The 18,930-nt window shown below is 42.3% G+C and overlaps 1 protein-coding gene across 2 annotated transcripts in view; it reads right to left on the bottom strand.

The window, feature by feature from the left end:
* The window catches only part of calcr (calcitonin receptor), a 282,986-nt gene that overhangs the window by 220,308 nt on the left and 43,748 nt on the right, over positions 1–18,930 (bottom strand). The window contains exon 1 of one of the 2 annotated variants that reach the window (XM_072251999.1): positions 3,527–3,581. The exons of the other annotated variant lie outside the window; for it this stretch is intronic. Coding sequence (XP_072108100.1) covers positions 3,527–3,580 — 54 coding nt within the window. The 5' untranslated portion in view covers position 3,581. Of the gene's footprint in view, positions 1–3,526; positions 3,582–18,930 lie in introns of those variants that run through there. 2 annotated transcript variants of the gene reach the window in all.

Below are 18,930 nucleotides of genomic sequence, written 5' to 3'. Positions count from 1 at the left end.
AGCCACCTGTGGCAACACATTCCACAAATTCACCACCCTCTGGCAAAAAAAATTCCTCCTCATCTCCATTCTAAATGGTCATCCCTCTATTTTGAGGATGTGCCCTCTGGTCCTTGACTCCTTAACTATAGGAAACATCCTCTCCACATCTACTGTATCTAGGCCTTTCAACATTTGGTAGGTTTCAATAAGATCCCTCCTCATTCTACTAAATTACAGCAAGTACAGGCCCAGAGCCATCAAACGTTCATCATACAATAACTTTTTAACTTTCAAACTCATTCTTGTGAACCTCCTCTGAATGCTCTCCAATGTCAGCACATCCTTTCTCATGTAAGGTACCCAAAATTGCTCACAATACTCCATGAAGCCTCACCAGTATCTTGTAAAGTCTCAGCATTGCATCCTTGCTTTTATATTCCAGTCCTCTCGAAATGAATGCTCACATTGCATTTGCCTTCCTCACCACCAACTCAACCTGCAAGTTAACTTTTAGGGAGTCCTGCCATGTCCATTTGCACCTATGACTTTTGAAAAATTTTCTCCCTGTTTAGAAAATAGTCTACACTTTTATTCCTTCTACCAAAGTGCATGACCATAAACTTCCCAACACTGCATTCTATCTGCCACTTCTTTGACAATTCTCCTAATCCAGGGATTCCCAAAATGGTGTCCATGAGCCCCATATTTAACAGAGTTGGTCCATGGCATAAAAAAGACTGGGAACCCCAGTCCTAATCTGTCTAAGTCCTTTTGCTTCCTCAACATTACCTGCCCTTCCACCTATCTTCACATTGTCTGCAAACTTGGCCATAAAGCCATCAATTCCATTATCTAAATCAATGACATATAAATAAACGGTCCCAACACCAACACCTATAGAACACCACAGGCAGCCAACCAGAAAGGCTGCCTTTATTCCAACTCGATGTCTCCTGCTAATCAGCCATGCTGGAATCTTTCCTGTAATCTATTGATGCTTATCTTGTTAGCACCTTATGTGCAGTACCCTGTCAAAGGCCTTCTGAAAATCCAAGTACACAACATTCACTGATTCTGCTTTGTCTATGCTGCTTGTTATTTCCCCAAAGAATTCCAACAGATTAGTCAGGTAAGCTTTCTCCTTAAGGAAACTATGCTGACAATGGTCTATCTTATCATGTGCCCCCCAAGTACCCTGAGACCTTATCGTTAACAATAGACTCAACACCTTCCCAACCACTGAGGTCAGTCTAACTGGCCTACAATTTCCTTTCTTCTGCCTCCTTTCCTTCTTAAAGTGTGGAGTAACATTTGATTCAGGTATACAAAATTATGAGGGATATACATGGGATAAATGCAAGCAGGCTTTTTTCACTGAGGTTGCATGTCTAGAACTAGAGGTCATGGATTCAGGGTGAAAGGGGAAAATGAGGGAAAACCTCCTCTCTCCGATAGTTGTGAGAGTATGGAAAGAGCTGCCAGCAGAAGTGGTAGATTCGGTTCGTTCAATATTTAAGAGAAGTCTCTCTAAGTACATGGATGGGAGAGGTATGAAGTGCTATAGTCTGGGTGCATGTCAATGGGACTAGGCAGATTAGTAGATCAGCACAGTCTAGTTTCTAGACTGTCTGTTATTTTTAAAGAGTGGAGTGACTTTTGCAATATCCTATTCCTCCAGAACTATTCCAGAATCTAATGATTCTTGAGAAGTCTTCACTAATGCTCCACAATCTCTTCACCTACCTCTTTCAGAACTCTTGAGTGTAGTCCATCTGGTCCAGATGACTTATAGAAACTGTAGAAAAACTACAGCACAGAAACAGGCCTATTGGCCCTTCTTGGCTGTGCCGAACCACTTTCTGCCTAGTCCCACTGACCTGCACACGGACCATATCCCTCCATACACCTCCCATCCATGTCTCTGTCCAATTTATTCTTAAATGTTAAAAAAGAACCCGCATTTACCGCCTCGTCTGGCAGCTCATTCCACATTCCCACCACTCTCTGTGTGAAGAAGCCTCCCCTAAAGTTCCCTTTAAATTTATCCCCCCTCGCACTTAACCCACGTCCTCTGTTTTTTTTCTCCCCTTGCCTCAGTGGAAAAAGCCTGCTTGCATTCACTTTATCTATACCCATCATAATTTTATACATCTCAATCAAATCTCCCCTCATTCTTCTACGCTCCAGGGAATAAAGTCCTAACCTATTCAACCTTTCTCTGTAACTGAGTTTCTCAAGTCCCGGCAACATCCTTGTAAACCTTCTCTGTACTCTTTCAACCTTATTTATATCCTTCCTGTAATTTGGTGACCAAAACTGAACACAATACTCCAGATTCAGCCTCACCAATGCCTTATACAACCTCATCATAACATTCCAGCTCTTATACTCAACACTTTGATTAATAAAGACCAATGTACCAAAAGCTCTCTTTGCGACCCTATCTACCTGTGACGCCACTTTTAGGGAATTTTGTATCTGTATTCCCAGATCCCTCTGTTCTACTGCACTCCTCAGTGCCTTACCATTTACCCTGAATGTTCTACCTTGGTTTGTCCTTCCAAAGTGCAATACCTCACACTTGTCTATATTAAACTCCATCTGCCATTTTTCAGCCCATTTTTCCAGCTGGTCCAAATCCTTCTGCAAGCTTTGAAAACCTTCCTCACTGTCCACTACACCTCCAATCTTGTATCATCAGCAAATTTGCTGATCCAATTTACCACATTCTCATCCAGATCATTGATATAGATGACAAATAACAATGGACCCAGCACTGATCCCTGTGGCACACCACTAGTCACAGGCCTCCACTCTGAGAAGCATTCCTCTACTACCACTCTTTGGTTTCTTCCATTGAGCCAATGTCTAATCCAATTTACCACCTCTCCATGTATACCTAGCAACTGAATTTTCCTAACTAACCTCCCATGTGGGACCTTGTCAAAGGCCTTACTGATGTCCATGTAGACAACATCCACTGCCTTCTCTTCATCCACTTTCCTGGTAACCTCCTCGAAAAACTCCAATAGATTGGTCAAACATGACCTACCACGCACAAAGCCATGTTGACTCTCCCTAATAAGTCCCTGTCTATCCAAATGCTTGTAGATTCTATCTCTTAGTACTCCCTCCAATAACTTACCCACTGCTGATGTCAAACTTACCGGCCTATAATTTCCCGGATTACTTTTCAATCCTTTTTTAAACAACGGAACAACATAAGCCACTCTCCAATCCTCCGGCACCTCACCCGTAGATACCAACCTATCTACCTACGGACTTTTCAGCTCCGCAAGCACCTTCTCCCAAATAATAGCAACTGCGCTCATTTCTGCCCCCTGACACTCTGGAGTTTCTGGCATACTGCTTGTGTATTCCACAGTGATGACTGATGCAGAATACTTAATAAATTCATCCACCATTTCCTTGTCACCCATTGCTACCTCTCCAGCATCATTTTCTTGCGGTCCAATATCTACTCTCGCCTCTTTTATACCTAAGCAAACTTTGGTATGCTCTTTGATATTATTGGCTAGCTTACCTTCATATTTCCTCCGAGAGGATCACAATCTTGTAGCAGTTTGGAGGCTTGCATGTCTCAATGACCCGGAGAGCTATGCTGGCTGGAGTCAGGGCTTTATATTTGGCTCTTGGTAGGGGCACCCTTGCCAAACAAAGGGTACAGGCCAGACTAAGAGTGGTCCACCAGTCCTCCAGAATCAGGGATTCAGCTCAGGGCTAACAACTCTGACTGGTGAAATAAAATTGTTATGGAAACAGCAATAAAGAATCCTTCTACAACAGTGTGTGACAGTATTCCTGAGTCTCCACTTGGGACTTGCATGAATGACAGTAGTAAAAACCAAGAGGAAGCTACTGACATGATGAAGGGCGCACTGAATTCTACCAGAGGTGAAGGAACTTCATTGCTGCCCTAAATGCCAGCAGTGTAATGGGTAGTGAGTAAATACCTTCAGATTTCATCTCTCCCCTCCTTATGTCTTCTTCAGTTGCCTTCTGTTGTTTTTAATAGCTTCCCAATCCTTTAATTTCCCAATAATTTTTGCTCTACAGTATCATATGCCTTCTCTTTTGCTTATGTTGTCTTTGATGTCCCTTGTTAGCCACAGTTAGTCATCCTGCCTTCAGATGACTTCTTCTTCTTTAGGATACATCTATACTGTTCCTTCTGAATTTCTCTCAGAAACTCCAGCCACTGCTGTTCTGCCGTCATCCCTGCTAGTGTCCCCTTCCAATCAACTTTCACCAGCTCATCTCTCATGGCTATTTAATTCCATTTATTCCTCTGTAATACTGATACATCCAATTTTAGCTTCTCCCTCTCAAATTGCAGAGTAAATTCAATCATATTATGATCACTATCTCCTAAAAGTTCCTTTACCTTAATCTCCCTAATCAAATCTGGTTCACTACACACAGCACCCAATCTAGAATTGGCAATCCCCTCGTGGGATCAACTACAAGCTACTCTTAAAAACCTGTCTCATTGGCATTATACAAATTATCACTCTTGGGATCCAGCAGCAACTTGATTTTCCCAATCTACCTGTATTTTGAAATCCCCCAAGACTATTGTAACATTATCTTTTGACATGCCTTTTCTATTTCCCATTGTAATTTGCACACATGTTGGATAATATTAGGAGACCTGTATATAACTCCCATCAGGGTCTTTTTACCCTTTCAATTTCTTAACTCTAGCACAAGGATTTTATATCTATTGAATCCATGTCACCTCTTTCTGAGGGTTTGATTTCATTTTTTCCAACAAAGTCATGTCATCTTCTGTACCTACCTGCTTATCCTTTCAATACAATATGCATCCATAGATGTTAAGCTTCCAACTATAACCTTCTTTCAGCCACAACTCAATGATGCCCACAATGTCATACTGTCAATCCCTATCTGCTACAAGATCATCTACCTTATTCTGTATACTGCTTGTATTCAAAAATAGTGCCTTCAGTCATGTATTCGTCACCCTTTTCGATTTTGGAGAATTGAGAAAACACATCAGCCTCCTGGTGTTAGTGGTGAAAATGCTTCAGAACCACTATTAATACTCTGACTTAGTTTTCGAAGTCAGAGGCCCAATATCTGCGAGTCTCTATGGCCCAGGGCTAACCACAACCCCCCCCCAGCCAACCCGGGGTCAGCAAGTACTGGGATCAGAGGCCCAAGCGAGTCAGAGTTTGAGGCCTGAAGTTCAACATCCCATGATCTGCAAGTTCTGGGTTGATTATGAAGGTCAGAGCCCAAAAGAAGAAGACCGAAGTCAGTGAATCCAGAATCTGAGGCCTGATGGTCAAGGCCCCTGGGTCGGTGTGTCTGGAAGTTGGAGGACCACTGTTTGTAAGTCTGCAAGCCTGGACCAGGCACTGGGGTTGGAGGCCTGAAGATGGCTTATCTATGTATGTGAATGTGTGGGTAGGTGGGAGGGAGAAATGGGGCTTGTTTTGTGGCTGTTGTTGTATTTTGATACTGTTGTGTGTTGACATTGTGGCTTGCATTGTTCTGCTGAATGTTGTGGGTATGCTGTGTTGATGACACTGGCAGGCTGCTCCCAGCATATCTTTGGGTTGTGTTGACTGTCAACAAAGCAACATGTTTCATTGTATGTTTTGATGTACACCTGACAAAGCAATCAATCTGAATCTCATTCAGAGTCTGAATCTGAATCAGAACAGCACATGGAACTGAAGTGATCCAGTGCATCACAGCAGCAGCATGTGTCAAATGGCCTTCTCCCGTTCAATACATTTCAATGATTCCATATTGAAAAACACTGGCATATAACGATGATGTGGAGTACCTGTTAGCATGTGCTGTCCACAAAGTGTAGGGCAAATCCAATTCAGCTGGTTACTGCCCGATCCATCACCTTCAATCATTGTCAGCTCAATGCTACCAACAATATTTTCAATGCCACGCTCAGATTCACAAGGACCATCTAGCTGTAGACCTCATTCCCACTTTAACCTAAATATACAGTAGATAGAAGAACCAAGTTCAAACGGGAAAGCAAAAGGTAGTGGATTCAGCCCAGTACATCATGGGTAAAGCCCTCACAACATTGAGCACATGTACATGAAACACTGTTGTAGGAAAGCAGCATCCATCATCAGAGATCCTCACCACCCAGGCTATGCTATTTTCTCACTGCTGCCATCAGGTAGAAGGTATAAGTGCCCATCAGCTTCAAGAACAGTTACTAGCTCTCAGCCGTCAGGCTCTTGAACAAAAGAGGATAACTGCACTTATCTATTGAGATATTCGCACAAACAATGATTACACTTTATGGGCTCTTCATCTTGTTATTTTATGCTCTTGTTATTTGCTGCTATGTGTTTATTTTTGCATTTGCACAGTTCGTTGTCTTCTTGCTCTTGCTCATCCATTGATCCTAAATATAGATATTATTCTATAGATTTGCTAAGTATGCCTGCAGGAAAAAAAATCTCAATGTTGTATGTGGTGACATGTATGTACTCTGTAATAAATTTTACTTTGAACTTTGAACTTTGAACAGTGCCTGTTCTTGAAATTTTAGCAGCATTTGACCAAACCTGACATCAAAGAACCCTAGCAACGTGGGAGCCAATAGGAATTAAAAGGACAACTTTCTGTCATTCATCATACAAAGAAAGATGATTATTCCAGTGTAGATTAATCAGCCTAACCCCAGGATATTGATTCAGGGGTTCCTCACTGTCATGTGCCAGTCCCAACCATAGTCAGCTGCTGCACCAATTGTTTTCACATTGGGCGTATTTGCTGATGATTACATCATGTTCAACTCCATTTGCAACTCTCCAAAAAATGAAATGGTCTATGTCTCAAAGCACCAAGTCACAGAAAACATTCAAACACGAACTGTCAGTAGCAAGGCGAAGTACGAAAACTCAAAGACACCAACAGAGTAGATGGGGCAAAAATTCTGTCGTTTTGGGCAAAGTTACAAGGTTTCTCTCGCCCATCCCTGTCATTTCCCTAGAGAGTGATTCGACCGTCCTGGCAATCTCTTGGAGGTCAAAATGCAGATTGCCATGGCACTCCCAAAGCCCCTGTGATTACTTGTACCCATAGCTGTGATGACACAAATCACAAACTTATGCTGCACAATAGATGTCTCCACTGCAGCTCCAGCTATTGGATGTTTTCCCTTGAACAGCAGTGAAAGCTGAGGCGTTAATATTATAGTGGGATTTACAAGATATGTCCTTATCTTTTTCATGCTTAGAAGGATGGGTTGCAGGCTCCGCACAAAGGCTGTAATAAGGAAGGTGTTAGACCAACACTTTTCACCTTCTCCATCACACTTGGATTTTCTATCAAGATATCAAGCATATCTGTTTGATCACAGCAGCTTTCCTCTCCAGGTTGTCACATAAAATTATCATCTGAGCCACTTTCAAAAGAATCTTATAGCTTCACTTAATGACGTGATCTCACATCTTTACCACCCTTGCACTCTGCACTGGCCACAGCCCATTTGTCCAGTGAGTTTCTAAATGTAAACCAATCTCCCAAACTAAAATAGAACATAGAACAGTACAGCCCACAGTGTTGTGCCAAAGTTTTAGGCTACCCCAAGGTCAATCTAATCCTTTCCCCTACACAGTCCATAACCCTCCATTTTTCTTTAATCGATGTACCCATCCAAGAATCTCTTAAATATTCCTAATGTATCGACTGTACCACCACTCTCTAAAATGCTACCGATAAGTGGTAACTCTTTGCTTGCAGTGCTGCTGGGAATAATCAAATATTCCCATTTAGGACTACTATCGCTGAAATCCACAGTCGTAGTCATGGGTACTTCAGAAAGTAGCATCATTTTAAGATGTTTAAAAAATCTATTGTTCCTCAAAATTGTTGGATTCTGGACAGCAGACTTGGGTTACAAATGCAGTTCCTCTTTAAGAAAATGATAGCACAGAAAGTGGGCCAGACTGCAGGAACGATTGAAATGCAGAAGCCTTAGACCCCCATTCAATTATAGCAAATGTATAGTCTCTGGAAGGTCAACAACCATCTCTTTTGTTCACATTCAGAGACAGGTTGTTGGCTCTGCACCAGTCCATTAGCCGCTGCACCTCCTCTCTGTATGGTGACTCATCATTCTTGCTGATGAGACCCACCACGGTCGTGTCATTGGCGAACTTGATAATGTGGTTCGAGCTGTGTGTTGCAGCACAGTTGTAGGTCAGCAGAGTGAACAGCAGTGGACGGAGCACACAGCCCTGGGGGGCCCCCGTGCTCAGTGTGATGGTGTTGGAGATGCTGCTACCAGGCTATCTTGAAGAAGCCTTTGAACAACTACCACTAACATATCATCTGTGGAACCAAAGGATCCAAGATACTTGACCACTGTTATACTACCATCAAGAACACTTACTGTGCAATCCCATGCCTGCACTTTGGGAAGTCCAATCACCTAGCTGTACTTCTACTCTCAGTGTACTGTTACGCACCCATAGGTTTCACTTACTGTGGACTGTCACTTCAAGAGCGTCTAAATAAGTCAGGACTATGATGTTGTTCACTGACTGACTTGCAGCTTGTTTAACTTTAAAACAAAGACCCAGGCAGTCACAGTCAGAAGTTAGTCGAGAGAGAGAGAGAGAAACTGGGAAGCTGGTAGCTTCAGCTGGTCGCAGCTGAGGCTTGGAACTCTCTTATACCCACAAGGGTGGGTTAAACATCGGCACGGAGTGCATAACAGATTGTGTGTCTGTCCTAAAGGAGTGGATTTTTCAGGCTATCCTGTGGAGACCACTCGTGTGTTAACCCTTGCCCGGGTATGTTGTGTGGTAATCCCTTGAAGACGATATCACTGTGACAGGTCACTTTCGGTGATAACTTGCATGTGGATTTGGAACAAAACGACGGACAAGATCTTCGATGACGATACTTTTGTTTACCTGTGGAATTCAATGTTACCACCTTTTCTCTACGTTTCACCCTGGATTACAAATATCTCTCCCCTATCATACATTCTGTGGATGAGCTGCACTTTCCTACTTTACCATCTCAAGACTCTAAGCTTTGTTTCCCCAAGTTTAACTTAGTTTGGGAACTATATTACACATATATACATACACATAACACTGTAAACATTTGTTTATTTTGGTTAAGTTATGATATTATAAGTAGATACTAATAAAGATAGAGGTTTTAATATCAAAACCCGACTCTGTGTGAAATCTCTTGCTGCTGGTTTATTTCTGGACGTTACAATTCGTAACAGTACAGACAAAGACAAAAGACTGCAGCACCACTGGTGATAACCAAGAAGGCATGACCAAGGGAGGTGCACGAGTGTTCACAAGACAGCTCTGAGTAGATGGACTGAACAATACTCAGGGATTCATCTTTGAATTTGAATGAATACACCACAGTTGTCAATGACTTCATCAAGACCCGTGTGGATGAGTGTGTGCCTAAAAGAACACACCAGGCATTTCTAAACCGGGAAGCCATGGATAAACCATGATATCTGTAGTCTGCTGAAGGCTAGATCTGTGGCATTCAAGAAAGGGAATCCAGAACTATACAAGAAGTTCAGCTACGAACTTGCTATTTTAAGAACAAGAAAACAATCGCGATTGGAGTTGGAGGCAGAATCGGATGCAGGGTTTGCAGGCCATTATTTCCTACAAGGTGAAACCTATCATCATGAATAGCTATGATGCTTCACACCCAGATGCGCTCAATGCTTTAAAAAGGGAGAATAAAATGACACCTGTGCAAATCCCTACACTATCTAGTCACCCTGTGATCTCTGTCTCAAAAGCCAATGTCAGAACATCTTTTGAGAGGATGAACCCTTGCAAGGTGTCAGACCTCAATAGTGTACCTTGTAGAGCACTGACAACCTGTGCCAACTAGCAGGAGTATCCAATTGTATCTTCAAACTCCCACTGCTAACTTCAGAGGTACTCACCTGCTTCAAAAGGGGGACAATCTACCAATGCCCAAGAAGAACAGAGTGAGCTGCCTCAATGACTATCGCTCAGTTGCACTCACACCTACTGTTATGAAGTACTTTGTGAGGTTAGTCATGGCCAGAGTCATCTCTTACCTAAGCAAATACTTGGAGCTGCTGTAATTTGCCTATTGCTACAGATGCAATCTCACTGGCTCTCCAATGGCCTTGGGTCATCTAGACAAAGGCAGTTTTTTTGCTTGTTGATTACAGGTCAGAATTCAACATCATCATACCCAGTTCTAATCAAGTTCCCAAAACCTGACCTCTGTACTTCCTCTGCAACTGGACCATTGACTTAATTATTGGAAGACCACAGTCAGTGCAGATTAGAAAACATCTCCTCCTCACTGATAATCAACACTGACACACCTCAAGGATATGTACTTCACCCAGTGCTCTACTCTTTCTACGCGCGTGATTGTGCAGCTAGACATAGCTCAAACACCATCTATAAACTTGGCACTGACATACCCATTGTTGGCAGAATTTCAGATGGTGACAAGGAGGTGTACAAGAGTGAGATAGATCAGCTGGTTGAGCGATATCACAGAAACAATCTTGCATTCAGTGTTAAAAAGACCAAAGAATTGATTGTGGATTCCGGAAGGAGAAGTTAAGGGAACACATACCAGTTCTCATCAAGGGATCAACAGTGGAAAGGGTGAGCAGTTTCAAGCTCCTGGATGTCAACATCTCTGAAAATCTATCCTGAGTCCAATATATTGAAGGCACAACAGCATCTATATTTCATTAGGAGTTTGAGGAAACTTGGTATGTCACCAATGCCTCTTGCAAATTTCCGCAGATGTACCATGGAGAGCATTCTAACTGATTGCATCACTGTCTGGTATGGAGGGGTCACCACACAGGATTGAAAAAAGCTGCAGAAAGTTGCAAACTCATCCAGCTCCATCATGGTCACTAGCCTCCCCAACTTCAAGGGCAATTTCAAAAAGTGATGCCCCTGAAGGCAGCATCAGTCAATAAAGACCCTCATCACCTAGGTCATGCCCTCTTCTCATTGCTGCCATCAAGAGTGGTCTAACTTCTATATTAAACACAGCACCAGAATCTGAGCTGGCAGCTGTGAATACAAGATCGTTAGATGGTGACTTCATCTTGCTCTTCCACCATTGGCCTCATTTCAGTGCTTGGGTGTCTGAAAGATGACAGGTCTTATTGAGTGGAGTGGAAGGTGCAGAATTTAATGGTCCATGTTTAATTCAACTGCAGCTAACAGTTGTTATGATATTGAAAGAGATCATTGGCAAGAGATCATATTACAGCCATATAATTGTGTGTGAGGCTCCATAAGTCATTCTGTGCAGTTCTAATCATCTTGCTAATGGAAGCATGTCATTAAACTGAGAAGAATGTAAAAAAGTTTCACAAGGACTGAACAACTGGAGTCAGAAGAGAATGGATAGGCAGGTGCTTTTGTCCCTGGAGTGTATGAGGCTGCAGGGTGAGGTGACATGATAGAAGTTTATAAAATCACAGGGGGCATAGCTGGAGTGAATGATCACACATTTTTCCCCAAGATAAGGGAATCAAGGGAGTTTAAAACTTGAGAGCATGGGTTTAAAGTAAAAGGGAAAGTCTTAAAGGAGACAAAAGGATAATATTTTTCACACAGAGATTTATAGGTGCCAGAGAAAGTGGCAGATGTGGGTAAAACTACAAAGTTTAAAAATACTTAAACAGGTACATGAACAGAAAAGTTTTAGAGGGGTATTAACCAAATAAAAGCAAATGGCACCAACTCATGTCATTGGGTCAAAGGGCCCGTATAACTCTTCCACTCTATGACTCATTTAGCGATCAATTCCACGTTGGTTTTCTGTGGAAATTCCCTGCTTGCTCTCACGATGGCCTCTTAATCTGGTTCAAAAATCAGAATAAATTACAAATGCTTGTAAGAAAAAATTCTGGGATGACAATGAAGGAGATGGGCAAAGGAGGATAAGTATGTGGAAACCATCTTTTCAGTTCCTGCAGAGGGTGAAAACATCATCAACAACTGACACCATAATTGTGCATTTAGGGAAAATGTTGAGCACCCATATCTGTACTCTGCTACTTAGCTGTTGATGCCTCCAATGTCCACCTGGAAGAGAAGGACAGTGAACTCTGGGAAATTGAGGGGTGAAATTTCCCTGATGTGCGAAGTGTGTAAAGGTGAAGTGCGCCTATGAAAAGAATGCATGGGTCCTGCTTGAAAGAGGTTGCTTGTAAATGCATACGTGATGGGAGTGATGAATTGAACAGTGCATAATATTATGCCCATGTATGAAAAGTTTCTGAACTTCTTGAAGCACTGAAGCAGGTGGGTAAGGCTCGAAGTTCTGGAGTTGCCTGGCACAGTAATCAGCTTCTGGGGTTTGGCTGGCAGCCCACTTAATGTTCTCTGAAAAGAGCAAATCTTTATCTGCAACTCCTCCACTCAGGCTTTTAGTTTAGATTCTGGCAGGTAGCCTCCTGTGGTGCTGTTGTTCAGTGAGCTAGAACTTATTGAGGAAAAAACAACCAGTCACTGCCTAATTGCCAAAGTCTACCCTCATAACAGTCAGCAATTTCAAGACTTTTTTTTAATTGTTTAATCAAATGTTACTATTTGATTAACTGTTGGGAATATCCAGAAGCATTCAGAAGACTCAACAGTTTTAAAGGCAAGGAAATCTGCCTATCAGTTTTATTGTCTCTCATGTGGGGGTGGAATTTTCCTGGTGAATCTGTGCAAACATATTAAATTGCAAGAGAATCAATGCACTACTTCAGTGACTTTCAACACAATGTTAGGTTGCTTCAGATTATAATCTTTGAGTCATAGTGTCACACCGCATAGAAACAATCGTGGCCACACTAATCATTAAGCACCATTGATATTAATCTCATTTTATTTACCTCACAACCCCTTCCACACCATATTCTATTAACTTCCATAACTTTAGGAGCATTGGATCACCTGACAGAAACCCATGCAATCACAGAGAAAATATGCAAAATCCACAGAGGCAGGACAGAGTTTAGGATTGAACTTGGATCTCTGGAGTTGTGAGACAGCAGCTCTGCTACAGGCATCACTGATGCACTTTTAAATGGTTTTCTTTTAACTAATCTAGGATAGCTTTAAGTGGTGCTCGCTACTTTTAGTATTTGCCTCTTGTTGAGACTTGCATCCACCGACAATTAGCAGTTAAATGTTAATAGAACAAACCTAGAAATTCACAGCACATTACAGGCCTTTCCAACAATGTTGTGCCAACCATGTAACCTACTCTAGAGACTGCCTAGAATTTCCCTAGCACATAGTCCCCTATTTTTCTAAGCACCACGTACCTATCCAAAAGGCTCTTCAAAGACCCTACTGTATCCGCTTCCACTACTACCAATGGCAGTGCATTCCACGCACCTACCATTCTCTTGGTGAAAAGCTTACCCCTGACATCCCCTCGGTACCTATTTCCAAGCACTTTAAAACTATGCCCCCTCATGTTAACCTTCTTAGCCCTGGGAAAAGGCCTCTGACTATCCACACGATCAATGCACTTCATCATCTTGTACACTTCTATCAGGTCACCTCTCATCCTCCGTCACTCCAAGGAGAAAAGGCCAAGTTCACTCAACCTATTCTCATAAGGTATGTTCTCCAATCCAGGCAACATTCATGTAAATCTCCTCTGCAATCTCTCTATAGTATCCATATCCTTCCTGTAGTGAGGTAACCAGAACTGAACACAATACTCCAAGTGGGGTTTGACCAGGGTCCTTTATAGCTGTAACATTACCTCATGGCTCTTGAACTCAATCCCACGGTTGATGAATGACAACACACCATATGCCTTCTCAACAACACTGTCAACCTGTGCAGCAGCTTTGAGTGTCCTATCAACATGGACCCCAAGATCTCTCAGGTCCTCCACACTGCCAAGAGTCTCACCATTTATATTCTATTCTGAGAGTCTTATCATCTATATTATATTAATGTATAAATACAAAAAACCATAAAGAGATAAAAGATGAACTATGAAGGTAAGCTAGTCAATATTATAAAAGAGGTACCAAAAGGTTTTCAGATATATAGAGTAAAAGGGAGGTGAGAGTGGATATTCACTGCTGGAATATGACGCTGGGGAGGCAGTAATCGGGACAAAGAAATGGTAGACAAACTTAATAATTATTTTGCACCAGTCTTCACTGTGGAAGACATTAGCAGTATGCCAGAAATTTAAGAGTGTCAGGGGGCAAAAGTGAGTGTAGTTGTTATTACAAAGGAGAAGGTACTTGGGAAGTTGAAAGATCTGAAAGTAGGTAAGTCATCAAAACCAGATAGTCTACACCCCAGGATTCTGAAAGATGTAGCAGAAGTAATGATCTTTCAAGAATCACTAGATTCTGGAATGGTTCTAGATGACTGGAAAGTTGCAAATGTCACTCTGCTCTTTAAGAAGGGAACACGGCAGAAGAAAGGAAACTTTAGGCCAGTTAGCTTGACTTCAGTGGTTGGGAAGATGCTGGAGTCCACTATTAAAGATGAGGTTTGGGGTACTTGGAGGTGCATGATAAAGTAGGTCAAAGTGAGTATGGTTTCTAAAAAAGGAAATCTTTGTGAGCAATTAATAGGCAGGATAGACAAAAGACAGCCAGTGGGTGTTGTTTCTCTGGATTTTCAGAAGGCCTTTGACAAGGTGCTTCATATAAGGTTGCTTAACAAGATGGAGCTGATGGTATAACAGGAAAGATACTAGCATGGATTGTCATAATGGGGGCACTGGGAGCAGACCCAAATGCGAGACACAGACACGGAAGTACTAGGAACAGGACCAGGACTAGAGTTAAGTAAGCAAGGGAAGTGGGGAAGAAAGAACGCTAGACATTGACACAGGCCCTGGACGAGACTAGGATGCAGGGCCTGGGCTAGGACATGGACAAGAAACACGGAACCCGGACAAGGAACTAGGAACAAGGAGCCTGGACTAGTGACACAGAACTCCGGAACCAGAGCCTGGACAAGGACCCAGAACCTGGGTGTTGGTTGGGACTCGGAACCTGGGTCTTGACTCAGAACCGGAACCCGGATCTAGGCTAGGACTCGGGACTAGGATCTTGACAAGGACAGGACGTGGCTACAGAACAGGACATGGAACTCCTGCACAGGGCAAGGCACATGGACAGGACGAGAACACAAACCTTGGCTTGGACAGGACGAGGTTCTCGGACGTGGCTTGGACAGGACGAGGTACTCCTGGGCTGGGCTAGGCACAAGGACAGGACGAGACCCCAAAGACTTGACTTGGTCTTGGGAGACAGGAACGCAGAACACAGAGCCTTGGTCTTGGGAGACAGGAACATGGAACACAGAGCCGGGACCCCTCCTTGGGAACAGGACATAGGGCCGGGACTCATACACAGAACACAGAGAGACAGTTCCCAACACGTTAGCAGCAAACAGCCGGACCTACCTAGCAAAGGCATGGACACAGAGTCAGTTCCAAACAACGATAGACAGTTTCTTATCTAGATACAGCAAGGTTCCGGTCTTGCTCCAGCGGTAGAACTTGACAGCAATACAGGTGAGGACGCAGGCAAGGTGTAAGGACTTTAATAGATCGGAAGAATGAGCAAACAAGTAGCAAATGGTATATAGTGTAGGAAAGTGTATGGTCATGAACTTTAGTAGGAGGAATAAAGGCATGAACTATGTTTCTAAATGGGGAGAAAATCCAAAAATCCAAGAAGCAGGGGGACTTGGGAGTCCTTGTACAGGGTTCCCTAAAAGTTAATTTGCAGATTGAGTGAGTGGTAGGGAAGGCAAAGACAATGTTAGCATTCATTTTGAGAGGACTAGAATATAAGAGCAAGGATGTGATGCTAAAGCCTTATAAGGCATTGGTCAGACTGCACTTGGAACATTTTGAGCAGTTTTGGGCCTCTTATCTAAGAAAAGATGTGCTGGCATTGGAAAGGGTCCAGAAGAGGTTCACAAGAATGATTCCAGAAATGAAAGAATTAATAAATCATGAGTTTTTGACGGCTCTGGGCCTGTACTCACTGGAGTTTAGAAGAATGAGGGGGGATCTCATTGAAATATATGAAATATTGAAAGCCCTAGATAGATAAAGTGGATATGGAGAGAATGCGGGTGAGTCTAGGTCCAGAGGACACAGCCTCAGAAAAGAGGGATGCCCATTCAGAACAGAGGTGAGAAGGAATTTCTTTAGGCAGAGAGTGGTGAACCTGTGGAATTCAAAATGGCTGTGGAGGACAAGACATTGAGTATATTTAAAGGAGATTTTGATAGGTTCTTGGTTAGTCATGCATCTAAGGTTATGGGGAGAAGGCAAGAGAATGGGATTGAGTGGAATAATAAATCAGCCATGATGGAATGGCAGGGCACCTATGTCTTATGTTCTATGTAAATGGAATAGATAGCATGTTAGTTTGTTGGAAGCACGGTTCTATATTAATTTCACCGTGAATTTCCAGCACTTATTTTCTGGCCTATAAAATATAAGTCCTGTGAACTTCCTCCAGTGTTGGACAACAGAATCAAATACATAAACCTGACAAATTACCTCATCCCAAAGATTAATGTTTGAAAAAAGCACGTCAAGAAATTTTTCCTCTGTCGCTGGTGCTAAACTCACTATGTAAGCAAGTCAGCATGTTGTACCATTCCTCCAAAATTCTTCCCTTGACCAAGTCTGCAGGACCAGGCGGTATCCCAGGGTGAGTACTCAAGATATACACAGCACAACTGGCAGGAGTGTTTACAGGCATTGTTAATCTCTCCCTCTCCCAGTGTAGAGTGCCCTCCTGCTTCAAATTATCTACCATTGTCTCTGTATCAAAAAAGACCAAGGTAACATGACTGAATGATGGCCGTCCTGTTGGACTCACCTCAATAATAAGCAAATGCTTTGAGAGGCTGTTCAAGGATTACATCTTCAGCTTGCTACCACCCAAACTGGACCCCTTACAATTCACTTACCAACACAACCGATCGACAGATGACACAATAGCCACAGCTCTACACACCATCTTTACACATCCGGAGAAAAAGTGCTTATGTGAGAATGTTGTTCTTACACTACAGTGTAAGGTTCAACACCATAATTCCATCCAGGCTCAACAGGAAGCTCAGAGACCTCGGCCTTGACCCTGCCTTGTACAGCTGGATCCTGGACTTCCTGTCGAACCGCCGGCAGGTGTTAAGAGTGGGCTCCTTCATCTCCACCCCTCTGAATCTCAACACAGGAGCCCCTCATGGCTGTGTACTAAGTCCCCTCCTTTACTCCCTGTACACTATGACTGTGTCATCATCCACAGCTCTAATCTGCTAATTAAATTGCCAACAACACTACATTGATTGGTCTAATCTCAAACAATAACGAGGTGGCCTACAGGGAAGAAGTCATCTCTCCGACACAATGGTGTCAAGAAAGCAACCTCTCCCTGAATGTTGCATAAACAAAGGAGTTGGTTTTGGATTACAGGAAGAATGGAGGCGGGCTAACCCCTATTGACGTCAATGGATTTGGGGTTGAGAGGGTAAGCAGCTTCAAGTTCCTCAGCATCCACATCACCAAGGATCTCATATGTATGGTGAAAAAGGCACAACAGTGCCTCTTTAACCTCAGACAGTTGAAGAAGTTTGGTATGGACCCCCAACTCTAAGGACTTTCTACAGGGGCACAATTGAGAGCATCCTGACTGGCTGCATCACTGCCTGATATGGAAAATGTACCTCCCTTAATCGCAGGAATCTGCAGAGAGTGGTGCGGACAGCCCAGCACATCTGTAGTTGTGAACTTCCCATGATTCAGGACACTTACAAAGAAAGGTGTGTAAAAAGGGCCCTAGGGTCATTGGGGACCTGAGTCACCCCAACCACAATCTATTCCAACTGCTACCATCCGGGAAACGGTACCGCAGCATAAAAGCCAGGACCAACAGGCTCCGGGACAGCTTCTTCCACCCTGCCATCAGACTGATTAATTCACGCTGATTTGAGTGTATTCCTATGTTACATTGACTGTTCTATTTATTATAAATTATGGTACTACAATTGCACATTGCACATTTGGACAGAGATGTAACAAAGATTTGTACTCCTCTTGTTCATGAAGGATGTAAGAAATAAAGTCAGTTCAATTCAACATTGGTAAGCAGTGACCTCGTGTTGAATGTTGTTTCAATTATTGGGAAACTAGCAATTGTCAGCAAAGACCAGATATTTTGTGCATTGTCTGTAATGCATTATTCTTCTCCATAGATGCTTTCTAGCCTGTTGAGTTTTGTCTGTGTTGCTTTGAGTTCATCTCATTTTCATCAATTGGACTAGGTGGCTGACATTAATATCACTGAAATAATAAACTTAATGTGTTCCCATAATTTAATACTTTCTTTGATATCAACCACAAAGTAGTGATCATGTGGTAGATTATATAACAATCTAAAATTGTGTTACAGTTTGTTCTTTGAACTACTAGAACTAGGTTAGTTCCAGAGCTAATACTTTTCAGTTGCTCTTTTTTTGAGTTCTGTCTGTCTAAATAGAATCGAAATATGTTATTATTTTCGTTTAAGTAATTTTTAAACTGAATGTAAGGATTACAGATCTAACATAATTATAGTCAATTTGCTACTGATTTAACTTATTACTTTTGAATACCTTTTCTGGAAGGCACTTAAGTGGAAAATACAGTTATTTCATACAATATTGACTTCTGAAATAAAATAAGAATTTGCTGGGAGTACAGAGAAGTTTAGACAAAATTAGGAAAAGAAACGATAAGTTACAGATATAAGCATGAAATTTCACAAATGTTTTTTCACAATATGTGTTTCAGATATTTTTTCTTTCTATTTTATTCCTTCCCTTTCTAATTCTGATGCTATTCTGAACAATTTTCAATTTATTTGTTCAGAAA

Source organism: Mobula birostris, chromosome 3 (genome assembly GCF_030028105.1).
Source record: "Mobula birostris isolate sMobBir1 chromosome 3, sMobBir1.hap1, whole genome shotgun sequence".
In the NCBI taxonomy this organism is placed as follows: Eukaryota; Metazoa; Chordata; class Chondrichthyes; order Myliobatiformes; family Myliobatidae; genus Mobula; species Mobula birostris.
The sequence above is the reverse complement of the archived record's forward strand: the minus strand, read 5'-3'. Positions and strand labels throughout refer to the sequence as shown.